The sequence below is a fragment of the Cimex lectularius genome, unplaced genomic scaffold (genome assembly GCF_000648675.2).
Source record: "Cimex lectularius strain Harlan isolate CLEC.00 unplaced genomic scaffold, Clec_2.1 scaffold138, whole genome shotgun sequence".
NCBI classification, from domain to species: domain Eukaryota; kingdom Metazoa; phylum Arthropoda; class Insecta; order Hemiptera; family Cimicidae; genus Cimex; species Cimex lectularius.
The window spans coordinates 188,093-213,471 of NW_019394229.1; the positions used below are offsets into that span (position 1 = coordinate 188,093).

Here is a 25,379-nt window from a genome sequence, read left to right on the forward strand (position 1 = left end):
GGACATGGTGGATTGTCAGGATGGGAATGAGTGGAGAGGGGTCGAGCAGTATGGTGAGGATGGTTCGAAAGGTTGGTGTGGAAGGTTTGGAATCTAGACCGGATCAATCTACCCACAGGGGCACTTTCCTTGTGGGTCCAGGCATAGCCCGACCATCGACTCTGGTTCCTGGGGGTAACCAATGATTGATGGCCTTATTTTCCTCTCTCTTCCTTACCACCCCTCTGCTTTGGTACGAACCCAACTCCGGTTGGGCGATCAGTCCCACCTTAAAAATAATACTGAACCACGGGAGTAGAGTACCCAAGCGGCTCTACTAATTGAGGTTGGACTTGTGGTGTTCGTGGTTTGAAAATTAACTGTACCTTAGCTGGAGGGTACCTGCCAACCGGAGCCGGAGATAGAGTACCTATCTCTCCGGGGGTGGAGAACGGCACGGCTGAAAGGCTGTGCCAGAAACCATAAAACTGTCTTTTTCAAGGCATATGTATGGATGTGTCCTTTTCAGGGCACTTATGAACTTGGTTAGCATTGCACTACCTCGCTAGCAAAGGAATGTGATTAGCCCATGCATGTAAAATCTTCCTGTGTTCTCCTTGAAAACACTGGGCATCTGAGAAGTCCTCTAGGGATAAGTCCGGACGTTAAAGATCCTCTTGGGTATCAACAACCATGAGTAAAGATCGGAACATCTGTACAAAAGGAATGTTGAGGTCTTTGTGAATAGTGAGGTTAGTGACGTCATAAGGTGCTTTGACGGTTTGTCTAAGGACTTTCGATCGGAAGAACTGGATCCGCTGGATATTGGATGGCTTGGACACTTCAGTTTCACTCCTCGTGTCCAACTTGGTCTTAGTAAAGTCTTGAACAGTGTTAGCTTTGTCTTAGTTGTCAAAGCCGATTTCGGTCGTACAAGTCTTCGTAGTAGTCCAAGTCTTGTATTAAGTTAATGTATTTAAAGTCTGGTGTAGGGATTCCACGTCAGTCTGCTTTAGATATATTTTACTTAACATTTATTTACTCATACTTAATTGGTCTTAATGCATTTATTAATAAGAAAACATTTTTCCATGTAATTTTATAGTAAACAATTTTTAAACGGTGTTTTACTTAATTTTCCCTTCTTATTTCTTTCGAATAAATGTTATGTACTACTCAACACCTAAATCAGAATAAAAACCTTATTTTTAGTGTTTGTGCATTTTTTTTTAAATTTCACCGTGATGCCACGAATGACGGTGGGACGCGTGTTTTCCGACAATGTATCCGACAATTTGTCCCCCATCATGCTATTCATTACGGCAACACGTTCCTAATGACCGTAATAACCGATATCCGCGGAGATATTTACGTGTATAATTAAAAGCAGGTTTTTGAATGTCACGGGTTTATAATTGGAGTTTGCATTAAACATATTGAATTTTAAAGACTGCAAAATTACAGATCGACTTCTTCTCTTTTTCTCTCCCGAACGGCGTATACAAAAACGAAAGTGGCCGACAGGATGGCGCGAACTGGTCTTTTTTCACGGTAAAAATTAAAGACTAATACCTATGGGTTATCGATCAATTTTATTCTAGCCGATTCGTCCGGTCTAATTGGACTAACGTCTGAAGGACTGTATTAGTATCTTTAACTGTATTTAATGAGAAAAATAAATGGCTGTATATTACACAAAGCAAATATTCCTTCAAGGATGATTAATATAAAGCATTCGTGGTCAAACAGATTGCAGTAGTGATTTAAAGGGTGCAAGCTTGCTACAAGTCCCGCCTTACTAAAATGAAAACTACTTAGATTAAACAACTTTATGATCAATAGCATTTCATTCTATGTAATCCATAATAATTTATTAAATCAGAAACAGGATTTCCTACAACCAGAAATTTTAAATTTAAATCAAAGTCCCTAGTATTATTGGCTAGCAATGACAGTAAATTGTTGTTAGCCATGTTAGGTATTTCCTTAAGGCTAGTTGCTAATATCTTAATTTTTTTTATGTACAATGGTCGTGAGCGCATAAATATTTAATTTTTCCCTCTACGTCAAACCAATTATTATTATCAAAAAAACGAAATTATATGAATATAGACATGATAACTAGAAATGTACATGCGGATTTTCATTCGTTATTGTTTTAAAACCGTTAATCAACATTTCTACATAGTTATAATAATATGTAAATGTTGGATATAAACATGTTGATTAACGGTATTAAAACCATTAGGTGTTTACACCAGGTAATACCAAGAAAATAATGTCATGTCATAAAGAAAATAGCGTCTTGAAGAGTTCATTGTAAATTATAAAATACTTTCCCCATGGCTTCAAAACCCCATAATTCGTTCAGTACGTAAAATTTGCACTGCATTCAATAATGAAATAAGTGAGCGCGCTGCCCAAAAGTTGTTCACAATTTTTGCCGAAGTACTCCGCCAAACACAAAACATCTAGTGACGTGCGATACCAATCGATATGAGTAAAATATCGAGTATTTTCTTTCGATACCGAGTACTTTTGGTATCGAATACTTTATTTAGTATCGGAGAATATACTCAAATAGATTTTTCGTCGAGTGTTCACGTAATAATGAATTGTTATATACCGTTCGAAACTTACCTTTTATCTAACTGGGAGTTGACCAGTTACTGAAAAGTGATTACTAGCGGCATGTGTCAACAAAGTTAATCGAGATTTTTAATTGGTGGTTGATAACTCTGTTGATAATTCTGGTAACTCGTAATTCTTTCCCGCGTCGCACCTCGCACTTACAAATTTCACTAATTTCTTATAAAATGTTTTTGTCTTCAAATCACTAAGATGTGTTCGCCTTCCTTCTCGTAGGTAGATCAGTCTCCTCCCAAAAGTAAAGCTTTATTTTAACTTCACTAATTTCGTGGTCCGCTTGACCAATTTATATATTACAATTAATTAAGGTTTTTAGTTGAGATAAATCATTAAATCATTCGAATCCCTCTCATGCCATTGACTTTTTTATCTCAACTACAAACCTTAATTAATTGTAATATATTAATTGGTCAAGCGGTCCACGAAATTAGTGAATTTAATGATTTAAAATGAAGTACACTTCACTAAAGCTCTCCGTGGCCATTTCATTTGTCGTCGAGAATCCAATCCGATTACACGACATTTGAAAAATGGCAAAAAGGAGGGAAAATTCAAAAGGTGGGGTTGAGATGGGAAGTTAGTGTCCGAGTGGATCGAGGTCACGATAGCTCAAGTGGTAGAGCAGCGGCGTATCTAGCCGAAGATCGTGGGTTCGAATCCCGCTCGTGCCATTGACTTTTTTATCTCAACTAAAAACCTTATTTAATTGAAATATATTAATTGGTCAAGCGGTCCACGAAATTAGTGAATTTAATGATTTAAAATGAAGTACACCTCACTAAAGCTCTCCGTGGCCATTTCATTTGTCGCCGAGAATCCAATCCGATTACACGACATTTGAAAAATGGCAAAAAGGAGGGAAAATTCAAAAGGTGGGGTTGAGATGGGAAATTAGTGTCTGAGTGGATCGAGGTCTCGATAGCTCAAGTGGTAGAGCAGCGGCGTATCTAGCCGAAGATCGTGGGATCGAATCCCGCTCGTGCCATTGACTTTTTTATCTCAACTAAAAACCTTATTTAATTGAAATATATTAATTGGTCAAGCGGACCACTTTATTGTATAATTTCTCATGAGCCCAAAAGATTTGGTCTAACACTTCAAGATAAAGGGATACGAATAGAAACTACTATTTCAAACGACAACATATTCATCAATGATCGTTTTTCGAAATGCTTTTTGACCCTGCATTAAACGTGATTTAATTTGGGGCAAGTCTTTCGAAAAAAATATTTTCGAGTATTGTTTTTCTGAAAAAGGAAATGTCCAGATTCTTCAACCATGAGCGAACATATTGGTTTAATATTACAATTTATCAAGGAAAAACATCGTGGCCATTTCATTAATAGAATTGCAATTTAACCTGTTTGGCTTACGTTCGTATCTTGGAGAGTTAGATGAAAATATTTTAGGTCATATGAAAAGGTCAAAAATAATTTTTTCATGTCTATGGTTTTCACGAAAAAACTGTAGAAGGAATAAAAGATAAACTCAACTTATATAAAAACACCTGAAAACAATTAACATCGAAGTAATATTTAAATATTTCAAAGGTTAAAAAAATGAACAACCTAAAAGTGAACTTAAAACAACTTTATATTTATAAGGTTTACCATGGAAATCTCCACCTTCCACTTGATGTACGAATATTGTATATAATTTTTTGTTATTTCTTCTGTAAAAATTTATTACAACTTGTGATTGTAGCCTTTATACAGATTAGGTCTTATATACACCAAATTTTCTTGTAAGGTTAAAACAATGTTGTTTTGTAGTAAGAATGGCCTATAATTTTTCTTGTTCTTTCAATGAAGTTGGGAAAAAATCCGGATAAAACTGTAGCTTAAAACGAACAAATGCATTAGATTTACTCTTTGTTTTTGTACCAAGCCAAGTAGTTTATTTTCAGTTTAGAAAAGGTCAAACTTGCTCATCTATTTGATTATATTATTATTTATTATCCATAAATTAGTGTTGTTTATTATGTTTAGTATCAAACAAGAAGTGTGACATAAACGTTTTACCCCAGAATCACTGGCGGTACTAATAATTTCTTCTTTTAGTTTTAATCTCAAACTCTGGTGGATCTTCGCCGCCTCGGCAGGATTTATGATACCGCCGTGCTTTTCTACTGCTGCATTCATCAAGCTGGACCCATCCAGCCGTACACTTTAAGGCGGTCGTAATGAGAAATCTCCACCTGGGATCTGTGCTGATGTTTTTGCCGAAAAAGTCATCTCATGTTTTAATACTGACGTCGAGGGCCGAGGAAGACGTATTCTCTTATGTTGTGTCACACCCAGCGAAATATATTAGGTAAGACGTGGCAAAAATCAGTCACGTACTGGACGAACTAGGCTGTTTCAATTCATTCCCTTCTTTTGATTCCGACAGAACATGTCGGAAAGGTCTGAAAGGAGGTAAGAGGGAAAGGGGGAGTGAGAGAGGGAGAAATCGTGAGAAAGGAGAAAGAAATTGAGAGGTAGAATGAAAGAGTTTTTTCCGCGGATGAAAAAATGAAAGAGTGTTAAACAATCTGAACAAAAAATGTGATATAATAAGATATAATAAACGAGAGTGAAATAGGTAGATAAATAAATTGAAAAATAGTGGGGGAGAGAAAAACGAGGAAAGAAAGAGAGAGAGAGAGAGAAGAGAGTGAGTTAGTTAGAGAGAGAGAGAGAGAGAGAGAGAAAGAGAGAGAGAGGGAGAGAGAGAGAGCTAGAGAGAGAGAGATAGGGAGAGAGAGAGAGCGAGAGAGAGAGAGAGACAGACAAACAGACAGAAGACAGACAGTCATGAAACAGATAGACAATCTGAACCAGAAAGACAAAAATTGAAGAATCAAGAAGTCCAAACAACAGCAACAGTTCAAACAGCATAAAAACATAACGTATCCTTTCTTTTGTCTAAGTCAATTTTTTATGATCGTTAAGAAAATCCAAAACTAGTTATTCGATTTTTTAAAATCTTAAAGTGTGGTAATAATCTCGCGTGATAACGAGCAGATTGGCGAGATCCTTGAGTAATAATTATACAGAACAAACTGTGAAAAACGGAATCATAATTAAGTGGAATTATCTAAACAAATATTACTAACAGGTAAAGTTGCATGTACTGCTGGAGTCAGCAATCTATGATTTTTATTTAAAAGGTGTCAAGTTGTAGTCAAAATAAATTTATTAATACATTTTTTCGTCTAGGAGGAAGAATTGAAACAAATATTGATTTTGGGCAAGACTAACCATCTTGTTAATCCGTCATGCTCATGTAAGTTGACTAATTTCCTGCTCTGTAATTAGGAATAAATGGCTCAGATATTCGATCGCTTTCCAATTTTATTTTTTCTGTTTTAATTGATAAATCTTTCCATCATAATATCTTGCCATAGATAGCCTGAACCCTAGCGGGTTTCGTCTTGCCTAACCCTCATTAGCTCGCTGACCGCTCACGGAAGTAAAACCTTGGTCCTGTTTTTTTTACAGCTGAGTTTTGATCCATTAGCGGGTGATCAAGGATGGCATGCGTCCCCCCTCAGTTGCCAAACTTAATGGTTTAGGGCTAAATGACTGATCCATTAGAGGCTGGGAATGATATTGAATCCAACGTCAAACCGCCCAATTTGGCTTCCCACTTAAACTCAAGAAGGAAAGTAGACCAGATCCAGGTACGAAGCACATCCCATGACCAAAATTGGCCTGACATCTGGCAAACAGTGAATCACGAATATATTATTTTAACGCCGAATACTATGCAACAAATGAACAAGGTATATAACATTATATTCATGTTGGAAGAGATAAGTACACCGAGTAGTACGGACCTGAGGACAATGCGAGAGGGAGAAGAAAATAGTTATTCAGATGATAACAAATTGGAAAATCTCTAGTGGCTATTTCTCTGGTAAGAGATTAAAAAAAGGAAAAAGGTGAGCAGGAAAAGAAAAGAAAAAAAGAGAGAGAGAAAGAGGAAAAGTGGCAGAGAGAAATAGGATGAGAAAACGAGAGAATGAGAGAGTGTTTGACAATGCGGCAAGGAGGGTATGTGATATTCTTTGTGTCTTTTGGGCAGACTATGATATTTAACTTTTATTATGTTATGTTTTAAAGCACATTTTTGATGGTGATATTACTTTGACAATATTAAACAATTTGGCCAGCCTCGTGTGGATAGTAAGGAAGTTTAAGCATTATTTTTCTTAATACACATCTTCATTAATTAAGAGAAATAGTTCATCTCCAAATAGAGGAAAGATCAAATGACATAATCTAAATTTGTTGCTTTTAATAATTTTTGTTTCATGTCAGTTACATTCTTAAGCATTGCTACTCGGAACAACCTATGTAAATCATTTATTTCGATAAAAACAAAGTGAACAACAGAAAATAAAGGTGGCTCTTTATTTTGTTTCAAATGATATATGTATCGACAACTTTTTATTCACGAATAATCTGGATCACGGTAAGTTCTTGATGAAAAAACAAATTTAATTGTAACTGTCAAGCTTTCGATCCATTTTATGGTCATCATCAGGAGAAAATTTAAAAACTTGTATATGTCTACGAATTGACATAATTATCTTTTTAATAGACGATTTCAAGTTTTTTTTAAGGACGACTCAGTCACTGTATTACAAAGAACTTAATCTTTTTATTTAAGGTTTTTGGTTAAAATGATAAAAATAATGCCACGAGCGGGATTCGAACCCACGACATTCGGCTAAATATGCCGCTGCTATCGTGACTTCGATCTTCTCGGACACCAAACTCCCCATCTCAACCTACAACCTTTCGAATTTTCCCTCCTTTTTGGCATTTTTCAAATGGCTGTAGGCTGCACATTGAGATGGGGAGTTGGTGTCCGAGTGGATCGAAGTCACGATAGCTCAGGTGGTTACGGGAGCGGCGTATTTAGCCGAAGGTCGTGGGTTCGAATCCCGCTCGTGCCACTAGCTTTTCAATTTCAAACAAAAACCTTGCATAAAAAGATTAACTAATTGAAAGAAGTAATTTGATAAACCACTGAATATAATGGATTACAAAGAACTGTAACTTTTAACTTGTAAGGATTTAATTTGTTTTTCATGAAGTCAATACCGTTATCGAGATTATTCCTGGGCTTCAAATTTTTTTAATTGTATAAATGTGACTCCAGACATGCGGTATTTGCCGAATGCCGATTGTGGCTGAATATTTGTCTTTAATATCTTGGCATTTGCCAAATGTATATATACCCACATGCGGGGTTTGCATAACCCCCTAGTTGTTGCGGAAATGCGAATACGTATTTGCCCAGTGCGTGCGAGTCCTTAACTTACTACCAATCGTGATGGTCAACCGAGAAACTGTTATTGCACCAGCAGCAGTTTTTGTTTTGTAAAATGTCTATAAACTCATTGAAAAAAAAAGCGTAAGAAGATGAGATGGTGGTTGGTATCCTTAAACAATCGACATCAGCCCCGCTTTTGATGTTCTACTTGATTTTTTAAGGCAGAATCTAAAGGATGTCATTAGTACATCCTCCTATTTTACATCAGCAACAGAGTACTGATGCTCCATCCTACTTTCGATGCGTTTCCACGTGTCCAAATCCTCGTTCTTATTTGTATGTTACTGTGTAAATTAATTCATTTATAGTGGTAAGGAATCATTTATTAATGAAAAATAATTAGCATTAAATAGAAATATACTTTTACTGTTGATTTTGATAGCAGTTGACAGTTGGTTAAAGGTATGTACAGTTACAGTTGATTCCCGAATCTGTGGATGCTTTGAATACGGGTACTTCCCGAATGTTCCTGCCCTTTGAAACGGACAAGAAAACCGACAATAAACCGAGCTCAGCGAGCACCGAATATTGTTGCTCGACGAATAACCGAGCATCCGTCCCTACTAGTCGGAGAATGACACATTCTGGAGCCCCCTTAACATTAAAACGACAAGATTGTTCGAGAGGAAAATTGTTAAGAACAGAATCATGAAGAATAATATAGAAAATCCATATTCAAACACGAATTGACGTCATATTTGCGGAAGATTGTCAATAAAAAACAGACCGTCGGTATTTAAAACATGTGTAAATTTTGCTGAGTGGAGCCAGTATCAGAATAAAGACGAAAATGGCGTGCGCGGCGTCTGAAGCGAAGGCACAGGAGGAGGTTGCCAAGAAGGTGTTGAACGTTGTCGAGGAGCAGATTGACGCCCAGCTGGAAAAGCTGAACAGGCTCGACGGCGACGAGTTGGAACTCCTGCGGCAGAAGAGACTGGAAACTCTGCGCACTGAGGATAAACAGAAGCGAGACTGGCTGCGCCTTGGACACGGTGAATACGACGAGGTCGATGAAAGAGAGTTCTTCAACATAACCAAAAATTCAAATGTTATCGTCCATTTCTACAAGCCTTCCAGTACAAGGTACGCACTAAAATAAATTTAAAATATTTGGTTTTCAAATTCACAGGTCGATGAAGGAGCGAGAAACATATAAATTGGTAAATAGAGTTGAATGGAGGAGAGAGAGAAATAGAGAGTGAGAGAGAGGGAAAATAGTGTTAGAGAAGGACAAGGGGAAGGGAAGAATACAAACTGCAAGATAGAGAAAAGAGTGAGAGACAGAGAAAAAAATCAGAGAGAGCGGTAGAGGGTTAGATAGATGGAAGATAGATAGGGATAGAAAGAGAAAAAATGTAAATAAAACAGGTAAACACCAGACATTTTCTTGAGAAATGTTCAACCATGTGTATACATCGTTCTCAAATGAATGCTATTCGATTTTACAAATAATTTTGCAGTTAAAAAGTGAGAGAGAAACAGGAAAAGAGGGAAAAGTGAGAGTGATGGTACAAAGATAGATAGATAAAGAAAGAGAGAAAATGAAAATGATGCAAATAAAGAGCAGAAAATGTCTTGTCAAAAGTTCAACATCCGTCGCAAATGAATATTATTCCATTATTTATAATAATTTTACGGTTAATAAATGAGAGAGAGAGAGAGAGAGAGAGAGAGAGAGAGTAAGTGAGTGAGGGTTATAAGAAAATGGAAATGCAGCAGGTAAATAGCAGACAATTTCTTGTGGAATGTTCAAGGGAGGGAGTGAGAGAGAGGGAGTGGGAGAGGGATTGAGTGAGAGAGAGAGACAGGGTCAGGGAAAGAGAAAGAACGAGAGAGTGTGGGTAGAGAGATAAATAGATAGAGAAAGAATGAGAGAAAATGGAAATGCATGGTACATAAATAGCAGAAAATTTCTTGTGGAATATATTTTCTTTCCAAAAGGTAGATTGGGGATGAGGCCAGGAAGACAGAAACAACATTTATTTTCTTGTCGAGCTTTCGGCAGAGAGTCCTGATGAAGGCGATATACTGCCGAAAGTCGACAAGAAACTAAATGTTGTCTCTGACTTCCTGGCCTCATCCCCAATCAACCTTTTGGAAAAAATTATATTTAAACTGAGAAGGCTGATCAATCACCAAAGAAAATTCTTGTGGAATATTCAAGGGATAGAGAGGGGTGAGAGAGAGTGGGAGAGGGAGAGATAGTGAGAGTGGGACAGCGAAAGAGAGAGAGAGAGAGAGAGAGAGAGAGAGAGAGTGAGAGGGAGATATAGACAAAGAGAGACAGGGACAGGTAAAGAGAAAGAGTGAGAGAGTGGGGTAGAGAGATAAATAGATAGAGAAAGAACGAGACAAAATGGAAATGCACCAAGTACATAAATAGCAGAAATTTCTTGTGGAATGTTCAACGGAGAGAGAGGGTGTGAGAGAGAGGGAAAGGGAAAGGGAAAGGGAGAGAAAGAGAGAGTGAGAACGAGAGAGAGAACGAAGCGTAACAGAGGATTTCAATGGGAAATAATATATAAAAAATTCCATTTTTCAACATAACTGAATAACAAATATTTACAGATGTCAAATACTAGACAAACATCTGAAGGAGCTGACAAGAAAACACCTGGAAGCCAAGTTCATCAAGATGAACGTCGAGAAATGTCCGTTCATCACACTGCGTCTCAATGTCTCCATCATCCCGACGATCATCCTGATCAAGGATAACGTGACGGTGGACAAGATCGTCGGCTTCACCGACCTGGGGAACTGCGACAACTTTTCGACCGAGATGCTAGAATGGAGGCTAAGCCGTTTTGAAGTCATCAAATACGATGATGACATGGGTTGTCCTCCAGATTATGCCAAGTCGAGGCAGAAGATCAGGGTGATTCCAAAGAAAGGTTCGATAAGGGAAGATAGCGACAGTTCCAGTGACTAGATTCTGCAGCATTTTTCTGCGGCGTACGCTTCCTTTTGCTATAGTTCATTAAAAAACGTTAAATCACCAGTGTTTTATTTCATAAAAGAAATGTACAAGGTTTCAAATTGTTTCGATTAAAACCCTTATTTTTAAAAACCAATTAATTTTTTATTAAAATAATATAATTACGATTGAACACCACCGGTTAATGGTACCTCCTAGATGATAAATAGCCATTCTTCCCATGCTGAGTAGTCATTCAATCACTTCATCATCACTCTTCAGTGTTAACTGGACCGTCGACATATTAGTACAGAACTGTTAGGAAATAGAAAATACAGTTTTAAAGAAATTATTTGTTTTGTAATTCCACCTCGAATCTATCAATTATGACTTATGATAACTTGCAGTTTAAAAATCCGAAATCTAATTGGACTTTTTTAAATATACGAAAAGTGCGACATCAATGGTAATTGCTCATGGATACCTTCAAGATTTGAAAGTAGTTCAAATTAATACATACTGAACAATTTTAACCAATATCTAGGTACTAATTGAACTCGTTTTCCTATTTTTTAAAACCACCAACCCTCACATCAGGTAGAAGAAATAGAAGGAGGAAGAAAAAGGACGTCTATTTTAAAATTTCGGCTAGACATTAGAACTCGTAAACCTTCCGTAATAACTTTCATTAAAACAAAAACGTTATATATATGTAAAAGAAAGTCGACGTTACATATTAACTTCATACTTTTTTTAAACTAATTTTCAAATTTGCCGCGCACTACCTCGACTCGATTGTTCAGAGGGAGGTTAACCTGTAGAGTAGATAATAAGTTAGGAGTGCATTGTTAAAGTGTTGAAAATCTAATACAAATAATAGCTCTAATTGTCGTTTCTTTTGTATTTTTACAGGTAAATTTGTATTATAAAACTTTTATTTACATTTGTTCTTAGCAATAAATTACTTTTGTATTTTTACAGAGCAACACAATTTGGCTTATTTTTTCATACCCCAAACGCCTAATAAGATTGTGTATTTTCTTTAAATTACACAATATATATATATATATATATATTTTTTTTTTTTTCCAATTAGACCTTCAATGTTTGGAAGGGTTTAGATCTCCGATCCCACCGACGCCCGGGGTTTTGTGAAACCTTGGGCTTCCATCCCCCGGGGCTGGGCTCGGTTCGAGTCGGCACGAACCCTTTGACTCTTTATGACTCATTTATGATGTAACCTTAGATTTGGACGATTGCTTGATCCACTTTCCCATATAGGCCCTAGAAACTATGCCGTTTCCTTTTTCTAGATGACCTGAATTGTGGAATAACATGCTCGATGGCCAACCTGGGGGTTCGTTCTCGTATTTGTCATGTAGCAGTTTAACATTCACACCAGATTCCCAGAATATTGGAGTGTGGGATTTGATGCATAGGAAGGCTAACAATTTCTCGCTTAGGATATATCAGAAGTTAAAAATTTAACCACACCGTCCAATAACCTATGTAAGCCCAAAAAGACTTTAGTATCTTGGTTCATATCAACTTTTAGAGTGTGGGGTAGTTTGGTTTGTAAGTAAAGTTTTAAAGTAACGTAAGTAAACCTTCCTGGCTCCTCAAACTCTCCTGTGTAAAGGAAAGTTCCTCTGCCCACTACTGGTACTCGGATTGTACTACTCACATCCCTTCCCATCCCAACACTAGTTTCCTAACACATGCCGATGACGAAAAAGTACTAGGTTACGAGGTAATTTTTTGTTAGTATTGAGAGGGTTTCTAGGTTTCAGGAAAAGTATTCGAGTTGAAAATCTCCTGACTAATGTGCAGAAGTATTTATTTTATGTCATAAAACCGTTTTGTAGTATCATAATATTTGAACGGAAATTATTAGTTCTAGATACCTGCCGATGTCAGCTTACTGAACAAGATCTGTATGTAGTTGTAGGTTTGAACTAATAATTCGATTTTAACAGAAAACCGACATTGGTATAATTTTGGGGTTTCAGAACTCTCCATTTCTTGTAATTATTAACTTTCCACAGACATTTTCTTATTTATAACTTTTCCATTATATTATTAGCTTATGCTTAATTATATAAATACTCAATTAATTATACAGAATTTTTTCGAAATGAAAAATTTGTGTCACAGCCGGTATTCGAACCCACGACTTTCGGCTAAATACTCTGGTACTCTACGACTTGAGCTACCGTGACATAGATCTCCCATTCCACATACTTCTCATTTCGACTCCCCGTCGAAGTCACTGTTGCTCAAGTGGTAGAGCCACTGTGTATTTAGCCGAAAGTCATAGGTTCGAATCCCGCCTGTGACCCAAATTTTTCATTTCGAAAAAATTCTGTATAATGAATATAATGAATTGATGATAAATAAATGTTAATTGGCCGGATATGCGCACGATGAAGTTCGTATTGGGAGAATGTTGGAAAATCTTAGGGAAAAAATAGGACTAATTCCTATCATACAAAATGGCTTAACTTCTAACTACCCGTTGAGTGTCGCATAAACCAAAAATTCATAGGTTAATATGTCTTTAATAGCAAATGACTGCCGTTGTGAACGGCAATGTCAATCATATGTTCACCTAAAATTCCGTAAGTTCCATTCTTGCAGGTGAACATGATGAAAATTTTTTATTCAGCTATGAACTTTACAAATTAATATCAGACGTTACAATTCTGACGTGTCCCTCAGGTTTGTTATGAAGGTACGGAAGTCAACGTGTGAAAAAAAAGATTTGGATTCAGTTTCCTCCAAAGAAGTACGTTCCATAATGGCGCTGGCTATTGGTTTGGAATCCTCAGCCCTATCTCATCTCCCAATTAGATACGAGCGTATATTTTTTAGAGGCTACCATCACCTTTTAAAGTGCGTGTGATACCTGCCGCTTCGCACCCGGGATTGTGATGAAGCGCCTTCCTTTGCAGATGGTCGGCTGCCTTCTAAGGGAGTCCACGTCCGCGAGATTTATCGGAAAGATGTTCCTTAATATATTCCCGGCGCCGAGAAGCACCTACGTCTTCATTCTAGGTCGATTAAATTACTAATGGATTTGACATGACAATGGTCTTGGTTGTCCTTCATAATAGCACTAGTCTATGTTTATTTTTCAGAAGCTATTGTAGTAAAACTCGGTCGAAGAATTGCAAGGACTTCATACTTTTATCACTTCACAAAATAACAGAGTAAAAGTCATTTTCTTTTTACAAATTATAAAAATTAACTTTTTTTTTCTTCCTTTCAAAACTATGCTAGATAATTTTTTGTTCGATGAATATGATCTCCTAATACCTGGTTATTAACTGGGTACGTTCCGCTAATAAACTTTGAATACGTGTAGAGGTACAGCATCTGTTAGGATAAAAATGCGTAAAAAAGTCAGATTTTACCGTCTAATGGACAAGTGTAACCCCTGAAACATTTTATTTTTCATCTACTATTTTGAGTAGAATATAGGGTTCTAAGTCAGAAGTCTGTCTTTGGTAAGGGCGGCTACATTAAAGTAGAATTTCTCACACCAAGAGTTTCGCCGATTGCCACTGGGCCTACCTGAACCCAGAAATAATTTCTTATGACTTAGTTAATTTGAGTTAATTCAATTATTGTTAAAAAATCTAAATTAAATGTTTACATACATCGTAAATTATAAGATGATAAAGGATGATTAATAAAAATAAGTGAAAGGGAACTTAAATTATCATTTATTATAATTTCAATTAATTATTCCTTTTTAACTAAGGCCTTGTTTGAGATGAAAAAGTTAGTTCCANTATATATCCACCTACCTACCTATCTAACTATCTCTAATTCGTTTTTTACCTCTCTCCAAGAGTGGGACTTCACTATCTCATTCATCTCATTCGTCACTCTTAACGATTAACAAATCAATCCCTTTTTTTTCAACATTCATATTTTTGTGGCAGGATTGATCGATCAGAGTGTCACCTCCAAAGAAACCTTTTTGTTCGGTGAAGTTGTTCCAGGGTTTTGTGATTTTCGAAAAAAATAGGTACTTTTAGCTAGCATAAGTTGGAATCAAAAACCAAATGCACTCTACTCTTGTACAAACCAATTGTCAGACCACTACACCTTTTGTCGCGAAGTACATCGAAGTGAGGTACCAACTAAACTCCAAAGATTAAAGGGATTCAAAATAATTCTTAAGAATAGCTATCAACGCACAATGGTTCGTTTGAAATAGCTAAACAGAGACATACACCTACTCTGCAACTTCGTCTTAAGCTGTGCCTTCTTTTTATAAGTGTTTATTTTATTTATTTTATACATTGAAATGAATGAAAGAATATAACTGAATATGAATATAACCTTTACCAATAAAAATAAACTAAATGAAAGAAATATTATTTTAAACAACTAAAAATTATTGTTTGAGATCGAACAAGTTAACGAAAAAAGAACAGGAATTTAAGATTACTCACAAATTAATACCATTATTTGAAGAGCGGAGATATTTTACTCGGACCAGGTTCCATTCGAAACTAATCTGATCTTTTATTACCTGAGGGCGAAATAGGTTCTAATTCGGTACCAATTATAATTTCAATAATGCCTTTTTTTTTATTATGACCCTAAAAACACATAAATTTGATACATAAGCGAGAGGGTCTTAATAGGGTCATAATAAAAAAAGGCATTATTGAAATTATAATTGGTACCGAATTAGAACTACAAGTTCTGTACAAATAGAAAAGAAGAAAGGATTCTGTAAAGAAGAGTAATAAATAGAGTCAATCAATAAGTGATTTTATTATCGATTATTGGGCGATTCAAACTAACCGCTTTCTGCTCATTTTTAATTCTTCTCATTTTCTACAATAATTGAGTTTAAACATCAAGAAAAAAGGTTTTACTGTGTTCGTAATCTTGTTCAATTGTATGAATTTTTACATGTTATTTTTTGGAGATAAACTTCGTTAAGGGAGGGCGATTCTTGATTCGGCATAAAATTAATTTAAATAATGAAAATACGCAGGATTTCAACCCATTTCGGTCTTGACAGTCGAAAGGCGTACGTTGTCTGGATTTTGTGATTGTCGGCGGTCGTGGATTAGGTTGGAAATGTTGGAAAGTACAGGGAGCAAGGACGGGGTCATAGTGACTGGCCGCCAAAACCAAGTTCAGGTTTCCAATACAAAGCGTGCCCAACACATAGATCTGATATCGTCGAGAGCTTAGGTCAGCCGGCTACTTGCGAAATGAGGAGCACCCTCAATTACTCTCGATTCGATCGTTCTTCGATATATACAAACAAAAATTTGGGTTGCACCACAGCCAACTGCCATGACGAATTGTTGTAACACTCGTTTTAAAAACATTAAAGAAATTTAACACATGGCTAATAGAATTAGTCCTGCGTACAATGAACAAAGTATTCGCTTATGTATCAAATTTATGTGTTTTTATTTTTTGTTGGAACACATTTTATACAGTATATCTTAAAGACTCCTTTTTATGTTTCATTTTAGAAAAAAATGCAAGGTTTCTCAGCTTTAGAATTTTGTTATTAGTGGTCACGTTTGCGTATAAGTTTGTAAAATGAAGGACAATAAAGTCATTATCACAATTTATCTAGTTTCTAGAAACCACTTATTTTAGTCTTTACATGCCGATGGCAAAATCTGGCAACCCATAGGACTATTCGTCCTAGTCGCGAAGACACACGAACTACCAGTGGGAAAGGGAGTGTAACAGGGCAGTGTGCTCGGGCCAATCTTATACATCCTTACTCTTCTGACGTCCCAGTTACACCTTCCACTCTTCTTGCATATTTTCCCGAGGACACAGCCCTTCTTTCCTCTGTTTTCAAATGGCTCGAGGCACACGTCCAACGAATACCTCAATGGAGCAAACTTTTGTAAGATAATGATTTAGAAAAACAAATGAACTAGATTTACCCTCTAAAGCAAAACTCCTCACACAATATTCCACAACAACCTTCATATCCTAAAACCGCGTACTCTGTTTGGGTTCAAACGACTCACGTTTAACAGAACCAACACATCAAAAAAGAATTATTATTAACTGTCACTCTACAAAACACTGCTGAAACCAATTTGGAAAAATAGACTGCACGTATAGAGCACAGCTTAACCATCAATATCCAAATTCCTTCCAATTCCTCAGGAATACAGTCAACACCCCCTACCATGTCTCCAATAGCACACTTTACAACGACCTCTAGATACCCTTTGCAAATAAACTGCTTATAAATAATACTATTTACTAGCCCTATTCAATCCAACATAAGCCTCTACGAACCTACAATCCCGTCATACGACTAAAGCGGAGATAACCCCAAGACCTCCTCGCCAAGAAGTGGCGAATTTTCAGCGCAGTTGGGCTAGCAAAAAAGGTTGTTAACTCCTCAAAACAATAACTATGCCAATTTTATTGCAAATATACATCATAAAATTACATATTGTATTATATTGTACAGATGGTAAAAAAAAAATTTTTTTTAATTAACTAAAAAAACGCACTCTCAACATGACTCACAAGAATGACTCATCTACGCGGAAAACAAAATACTTTGAGCCATGAAGATGATCTCAATAAAGATTGAAACGTTGGCACGATAAAGAAAATGTTTTTCTAAAACCTATGTCACACCAGACCGCATCTCACGATCTCCGAATAATAAAAAAAATAATAAAAAGGATCCGTCATGTCCTTATGGCCTTTCATGGCTTCACTTTTACACCCAAATTCAATATTTTGTCTAATTACAAGTATGGGTTACATCCTTGGGACGGCGTTATAAAAAACTACGTAGTGAGGCGCTGTTAGTTCCAACTATGTTCGCCATTTGTAGGTCACCCTAAAGCCGGGAACACACCCGATGCAACGCTATGCGACGCTACCCGATGCCACCCGTCGCAAATCCAAAGTTCAATTTTCCGTAAGATTGTATTACCCCCGTGCACATCTGCCCGATGCTGTGCAACGCTACCGTACTCTATGCTTTGCGATCCCCACTGTCCGGATTTTCGTCGCGTAGCATCGAGTACAGTCGAAGACAAAAGAACCGGACACTCATACTTTTATTCAAACTACATGTATTATTGCCGTTATATTAATTGCAACAAACTTATTTTAATATAAACCAAATTAACCAAGATCAAAAATTCATTAGTTTTTTAATTAATTTTAATTGTTTGTTAGAAAATTGATCAAAACACCGGAATACCATTTTTTGATATAATGAATTTAACTAACAATTTATCACATGATTTTGCGCAAAATAATGTCTTAAAAACAAAAGAGGCGTTGCGATTGCGATACAGTTTTGTGATACAGCATGTGTGACTGTACGTGGCGTGCGCTTGACGTCGCATAGATGTGAACACCCTACCAAAACGAGACAAGGCGTAGGGTAGCATCGGGTAGCGTCGCATAACGTTGCATCGGGTAAATGTCTTCCCCGCTGTAAACGGCTTGTGCAAATTAATACAAAGTTTGAACGAGTACAATAGCACAAACCACAAATATCAATATCAACATTAGCAGTATGGCTTGATAGGACAAATGACCGGAAAATAAAACAAATTATAAAATAACTCCATAAAATGTCATTCATTTTGGCCAAAGGATTACAAACAACGTACAGAAATATTATTTATTATCTTTCATTATGTCCAAAATTTAACGGATGATAAATCTATCTCTGAATATCCTTAATTAAGAAAAGTGTTTTGTCATATAGTAAATTGTATGAACTTTAAACAGGCACAGGTCAATTTAAATAAGAAAACCGGTGCACTAATTAAAGATGGGATCGTCTAAATTGAACCTCCTATTCTGGTTCCTTTTGTAGGCGAGCATTTCAAACCGCTTTCAATTACACATAAGGAAGCGAGATCTAAATATAAAAGACATTCTGAGTGTGATGGTTCCTTCTTTTGTTTGGAGCCCAGCATCGAATGGACCAGCTAAAAAAGAATGCAAAGCACTATTGGACAAAGTGCTAGTCATTGATCCGATTTAATAGCCAAAACCTTCAAGTTTAATAGTCATGAGTAAAGATAGAACACAATAACCAAAAAAGCAATAGTATTATTTTCGGCGTCTCCCACAATAACAAGAGAGAAGCACATGAAACTAGATAAAGACCTTGTCGTTTCTATGTTTGTCTATACTCGTTGGAAGTCATACCTGATCGGGTCAGTACTGAGGAAAGCAAGAGGTGGAACCCGGTAGAACAAATTAAAATAGTGAAAATATTAAAATGATCGATAAGGTCCAAATTACGGTTCATCATCCAGCAAACCACACGGATAATATTCTATTGTTTCTATTTTATTACTAAATTTCCTCCATAATCATAATTCTTTCAATTGGTGAGAGTGTGTATCGTTGCCAACGTAAATTACATGTGGTGTCACAATTGAATATTCCAAGTACATTGAAAAGTAAAATAATTCACCTGTACTACCAGACCTTTTGTGATCCTGTCTGAACTGGATTCGTGATTTATGCTAATTCGCGAACGACTCTTTGACAATTGTTGAAAACTCCTCCGCATTTGTAAATGCTAAATAGATCCGTTGAAATCTGACCATTTGTCACGGAAAAGTCTTTAAAGTATTCTGTTTACATTGAATTAATGGGCTAATTATCTCGTTTTGTTATTGAGACTGCAATAATTCAAAAACTCATTGGGTATCGGATTGCATTTACGTTAATCTTAAAGTCGAGATTTTCTTCGAGAAGGCTGTGGTATTTTATGAGCTTGTGAGTACCAAACGTGTGACGATCCCTATAAAATTAATTAGATTAAAAGTCCTTGAATTAGCAGTTTACCTAATTTTAAATTGTTTTATGACCTCGACTACATTAGGACAGGTTCTTTAAAAGAAGTTCATCAAAGGGTTGAACAAGTCTCACCTTTAATAAATAATTTTTTGTAAACAATGGTTCAACTAACCAATTTGTTGTTTAAAACAATCCGGATTTCNAATCTCTCTCTCTCTCTCTCTCTCTCTCTCTCTCTTTCTCTCTCTGTTTGTCTGTCTTTCTCTTTTCCCTCTATACTGTACTCCAACTCTATCTTAATTACCAGCATAACGATGTTTAATAATATTCCAAATTGTATTTTTTCTGAGAGCACTTTTTATACTTTCAAAGGAAAATATCTAAAACATCTGATGTAAAATAATTAAAATTTTATGAAATCATGGAAACAAATTAATTAATATTATGTACATGTGTTTTTGTATTCTCTACGTAACAATAATAACAGCACAAATTAAAAATGAACTGGTTACTCAATTTAAAATTACGAATAACTATAAAAAATACTTGTTAAAGTTTGTATTGTTTATCTTGTCTTTTTATTTTGATTGTTATTTATTGTTTTTTTATACTATAAATTTATAAATAAAAAACTTTCTTTGTAACGTGAAATATTTAATTTATAAAAAATCTATAAAACTTTTTCTAATAATTCTTCTAATTGTATGCGTAATGTATAAGGTACAACCTAGCTAACGTTAAAGATTAAATAAAAGTTTGATCAATCAATCAATCGCTGTCTTTCTGTCTCACATTTTCAATCCGCCTCGCTCTTCGGTCATCTCTCTCTCTGTCTGTCTGTCTGTCTGTCTGTCTCTCTCTCTCTCTCTCTCTCTCTCTCTCTCTCTCTCTCTCCCTCTCTCTCTGTATTGCAAACTTTTTTTAAGGATTTGGAGAACAAATTCATAAAATACATTATTTTTGTTTACATCAACCATAAATACAGGCACATTTATAGATACACATCAAGAAAAAAAAAAAAGAAAAGCAATTTAACAAATCGCCACCCGGCATCCTTGGCTGGTTCTTAAATTTGGCGAAGACCAGATGCCAGCCAACGCCAGAAATGGATTATTTGTAATTGGGTTTTAAGAGCGATTCGCGTTAATTACTGGGCCTGGAGGGTGTAATTTAGCGTTAATACATTCTGTACATTTTGTTCTATGCGCTGTTCTCCGTGTGTTCCACCTTAATTACAAGCCACAGTGATGAATCCGTGGTGCAAATTCGAAAAAAAACTGTTCTCTCACATTTGCCTTACTGCTATGAAAATTGAAGCTACTTTAAAAATAATACATGGAAGGTCGTTTATGAAACATCTGTAATCATATTAATGTTACAAATATTTGGATAAAATATATAAATTTTATTACATAATTGATGATTATGATACTGCTAGTAACGTTTTATAGATTTCGTTAAAATCCCATACAGGTCGTCAATATTTATTTGATGTGTATTTTGATTAAGACGTTTATAGAATTATTCATTTATTCTTCTACATTTTATTTGTCTAAATTCCATCGATCTAAAATAGTCAAGCAATACTCATAATAATAAACCAAAAATATATCATCTATGGCAGTTTTACTTTAATTGTTAATTATTTGTTTTAAATATTTTCGTTTAAGTAAATCTTTAATTTGGGTAATTAATCAAATTAAATAAATAAATTTCAAAAAATATACAAATTCTATATAAAAGGAATTATAATAATAAGACATTAAAAATTTATCACTTATTTTAGACCGTAGTACACTTTTTATTTTAAAAGCACAATAAAATACAATATTTGTAAAAAAAATCTTTGTTCAGCTAACATGAGCGCTGATAAAACGAAATTCATCAAAAGAATTCAGTTTTATGTCTTCCATTCGTACTTTTTAGACCCAAAATCAGTTTCCTTTTCAATTAGTTATACGCTACAGTGTTCTTCTATCTATGCATTCTCCAAATCATAGACCGGCGTTCAAATTGTAAATTGATGTATTTTTCCAAGAACCCTGACATGCAAGTTCCAGATTCTAGTGCAGTCTTGCGTATTGGTAAATGATCATAAATAAGCAATTTAATATATAACGCAATTAATTAAGATTTTTAGTTGAGATAAAAAAGCCAGTGTCACGAGCGGGATTCGAACCCACTACCTTCGGCGAGATACGCCGCTACTCTACCATTTGAGCTATCGTGATTTCGATCCACTTGGACACTAACTTCCCACCTCAACCCCACCTTTTGAATTTTCCCTCCTTTTTGCCATTTTTGAAGTTAAGTGTGAGGTTAGTGCCCGAGTGGATCGAATTCACGATAGCTCAAGTGGTAGAGTAGCGGCGTATCTAGCCGAAGGTCATGGGTTCGAATCCCGCTCGTGACACTGGCTTTTTTTATCTCAACTAAAAACCTTAACTAATTGAAAGATATTAATTGGTCAAGCGGACCACGAAAACTAGTGAATACAACGCAAGGTTCAATTTAATTAAGGCACAATATTGTTCTAGATATTTTAAAGAAGTTTTGAAGAAAACATAGTATTAAAATGCAAAAGAAGAGAAAAATTAAAAACCAAACTTCCTACCGGCATTCACCTTGCTCGTGTAATTTTTAAAAAACCACAACACACACCTACAAGAAAAGTGACACAAGTCGAAAAATTCTAAAAACCGGATTATTTACTTATTTTTAAGTATTCGTGTGTGTGATGCTACAGAAAAATGACAAAAACCAGGTGGACTCAACAATATATGTCCTTTTGAATTGGCGGAAAGTGGCATATATTAGTTCTGTGTCCAGTTTTAAAGCATAAGTGTAAGTATTTATCAGGAAAATTGGGACCGTAGTTATAATAACCGACCAATCTTTTTAATAAACTATTCCTGCCTGTCGCCATAATCACAACTTCGAGTGTATATATATATANTATGTTTATTTATGTAAAATATATATATTTGTAAAAGTGACTTACCCATCACGTGGACAAACTGATTCATCATTTGTTGACAACCAGCAAGAAGGAAACCGCTATCAATGATGATAATGAAGTCTGTCAGTTTTAAAATGCCACCTTTCTGGCAACTACCCTAGGGCAGAATGTTAGGGATATTGGATCTTCCAGTTGCACTTTGATAACTAGTAATGACAAGAAATGTTTAACCTATAAAACTGATAGTTCTGGCTCATAAGATTTCACTAACAAATCTGGGAAGCATAAATGCTCAGCTTCAAAGAAAGTTCAAAAATGTTACAAAACTCGAAATATTGTAAATACTGAATTAACTCAATTATTTTACGCGAAAAAAGAACATTGCATATCCGATTTTAAAAACAAAGTAGTACTAATTTTCTAAATATTTTAATCTTCAATGTTAGAAAAATCGATCAGTTTTTCACACACCAACACTCTGGATAAAAGTATGGTCTTGAACAAAAAAGCAAATTGAGTTGTTACTTTCAAGCTCTCGACCTATTTTAAGATCATCATAAGGGCTTATATTCATTTCAAATTTTAAAATGTTTGTTAAATCAATTGTAAAAATATATTTTTCGTAATGTGAAAATCATATAAGCCCTGATGATGGACTTAAAATAGGTCGAAAACAGGGCAGTAAGAACTCAATTTGCTAGTTTCTTCAAGATCATACCTCGATCCAGAATGATCGAGAATTATTTTAGTTTCATTTCTTTTATTTTAATAACATTCTTAATCCATGTTGTTTTTTCATATTTTGTAACAATGTTGTCTTTTTAACTTTTACATTATTTTATAGTTTCAACAATTTCTCGGATGATTTAATTACATTATGTTTAATAAACAATAAAGCGTTTATTTGGTGATCGTGAGATGCGGTCTGGTGTGACCTAGGTTTAGAAAAAGATTTTCTTTATCGTGCCAACGTTTCGATCTTTATTGAGATCATCTTCAGGATCTGGGGTAATAATCATTAATTAACGGTCACTAAACACCACTCAAATCAATAAAACCTTTATTTCAATAATTAATTTTGTATTTGAAATAACTAATTAGCCCTGACTCAAGAAGGAAAGCACATTAGTTTGGGTCAAAAATAATCTTAGTGAAACTTACTACATGAATATTTATGCTTGTTTCTTAGGTTTGTCTGTTGATGTCTGTTACTATTACTTAATTAATACGCTTACAGACATTCATTAATCATCATTAGCAAACGAACTACTTAAATTATAGAGAGACAATATATGCAAGAAAAGTGTCACATCTCAAAAAGGGGTAGTGCAGCTGGATTTTTAAAGTTTTAGGTTTTCGCTTAATTCTTGAACAAACAAACAATATTGATGAATTATGACAGTTTTGATTGTCAACAACCGTAATTGGTAGCACTTAATACATGAATAAAAAAATAAAGTGCCATCTGCATCTCCAGTTAAATTTTCTTTTTTTGAGTTGTGTCACTTTTCTTGTGGGAGTGCGATATTATGCTTATATTTATTTACTACTGTTAATATCTACTACTTGGATATCCCTCTTCAGGCCAAGGTCACCAAGGTCAAAATTTGACTAACAATTTTCTGTTTTTAATTATCTTTATAGCAAAGAAATTGACCAAGAGGATATTGAAAAAGTTAAAAAATTTTGTAGTTTGGGTGTAGCCATGTAGTCGTAGCATTGAGATCAAATACCACTTTATGTTTTACTCTTGTCTTTGTTTAATATTACAGTGTACGATAAAAAAATAAATAGATATTATGTGGATTATCATTGATCCAAATTTTTCAGCACTGATCAACCATTGTATTTTACAAAACCCGGTTACATTTTGTTGATCAATGTTGATAAACAATTGTACGAAAACGGGGTCCGCCCCGAGATCGCAATTACACGAAAACGTGCTTACGACATCCAACCCGGGGTGATTCTTACAAAACTTAAAACAGAGCTAATCCCATCCAAAAGCGATCTCGTGTCGCAACCTACATCCACGAGATACCGATCTGCACGGGCACGTGTACATGTCATTTGTCTTGTTAAAGGTCAAGGGAAGCCAACTATATAAATTTATCAATTTAACTAATTCGATTTTTAAATCATGAAAGAAGAGAAATCATTACACGTGAAAACATGGAGAAAACGCCTAGGTCCCATCATCACTGATATATGATCAACATGTTTCTTCCTTATTTTATCGGTAGTAGATGTCATCCTGTTCTAAACTATCCTTTTAAAATATCAAAATTATCTATTTAAAAATTATTTATTATTAAAAAATAACTTAATGAAAACTACTGAATTAATAATTTTGAACGTTTTATCATGTTTAACCTGAAATCGTGAGATGCGGTCTGTTGTGATGTAGGTTTCAGAAAAACATTTTCTTTATCGTGCCAACGTTTCGATCTTTATTGAGATCATCTTCAGAGCCTCACACCAGACCGCATCTCACGATTTCCGAATAATCATCGACTACCGGTCAGTAATCACCACGCACTTTTATCATGTTTTATTTAAATGGTAAGTACTTTTTAGGTATCTTCAACCCACTCGATGTAGATAAAAACTATCAGACACTTCGTTGAGTTTCGAGGCTTACAAAACCATAAAAGATGGAGCTCCGAACTGTGTTGGACTAGGACGACGAAGAAGAATAGACCTAGCTTTGGAATAACGTAAAGATTATTATATTCAAAACGACACATTCCAGGTGTT

General features: G+C 35.3%; 1 protein-coding gene across 1 annotated transcript; it reads left to right on the top strand.

Annotated features, from left to right (window-relative positions):
- The first annotated feature begins 8,681 nt into the window (after positions 1-8,681).
- On the top strand, positions 8,682-10,951 carry LOC106664985 (thioredoxin domain-containing protein 9-like). Its single transcript, XM_014391097.1, has 2 exons — positions 8,682-9,036; positions 10,522-10,951. Exons 1-2 carry the CDS (start codon positions 8,744-8,746, stop codon positions 10,880-10,882), a joined length of 654 nt encoding a protein of 217 aa, XP_014246583.1. The 5' UTR covers positions 8,682-8,743; the 3' UTR covers positions 10,883-10,951.
- Positions 10,952-25,379: the final 14,428 nt, after the last annotated feature.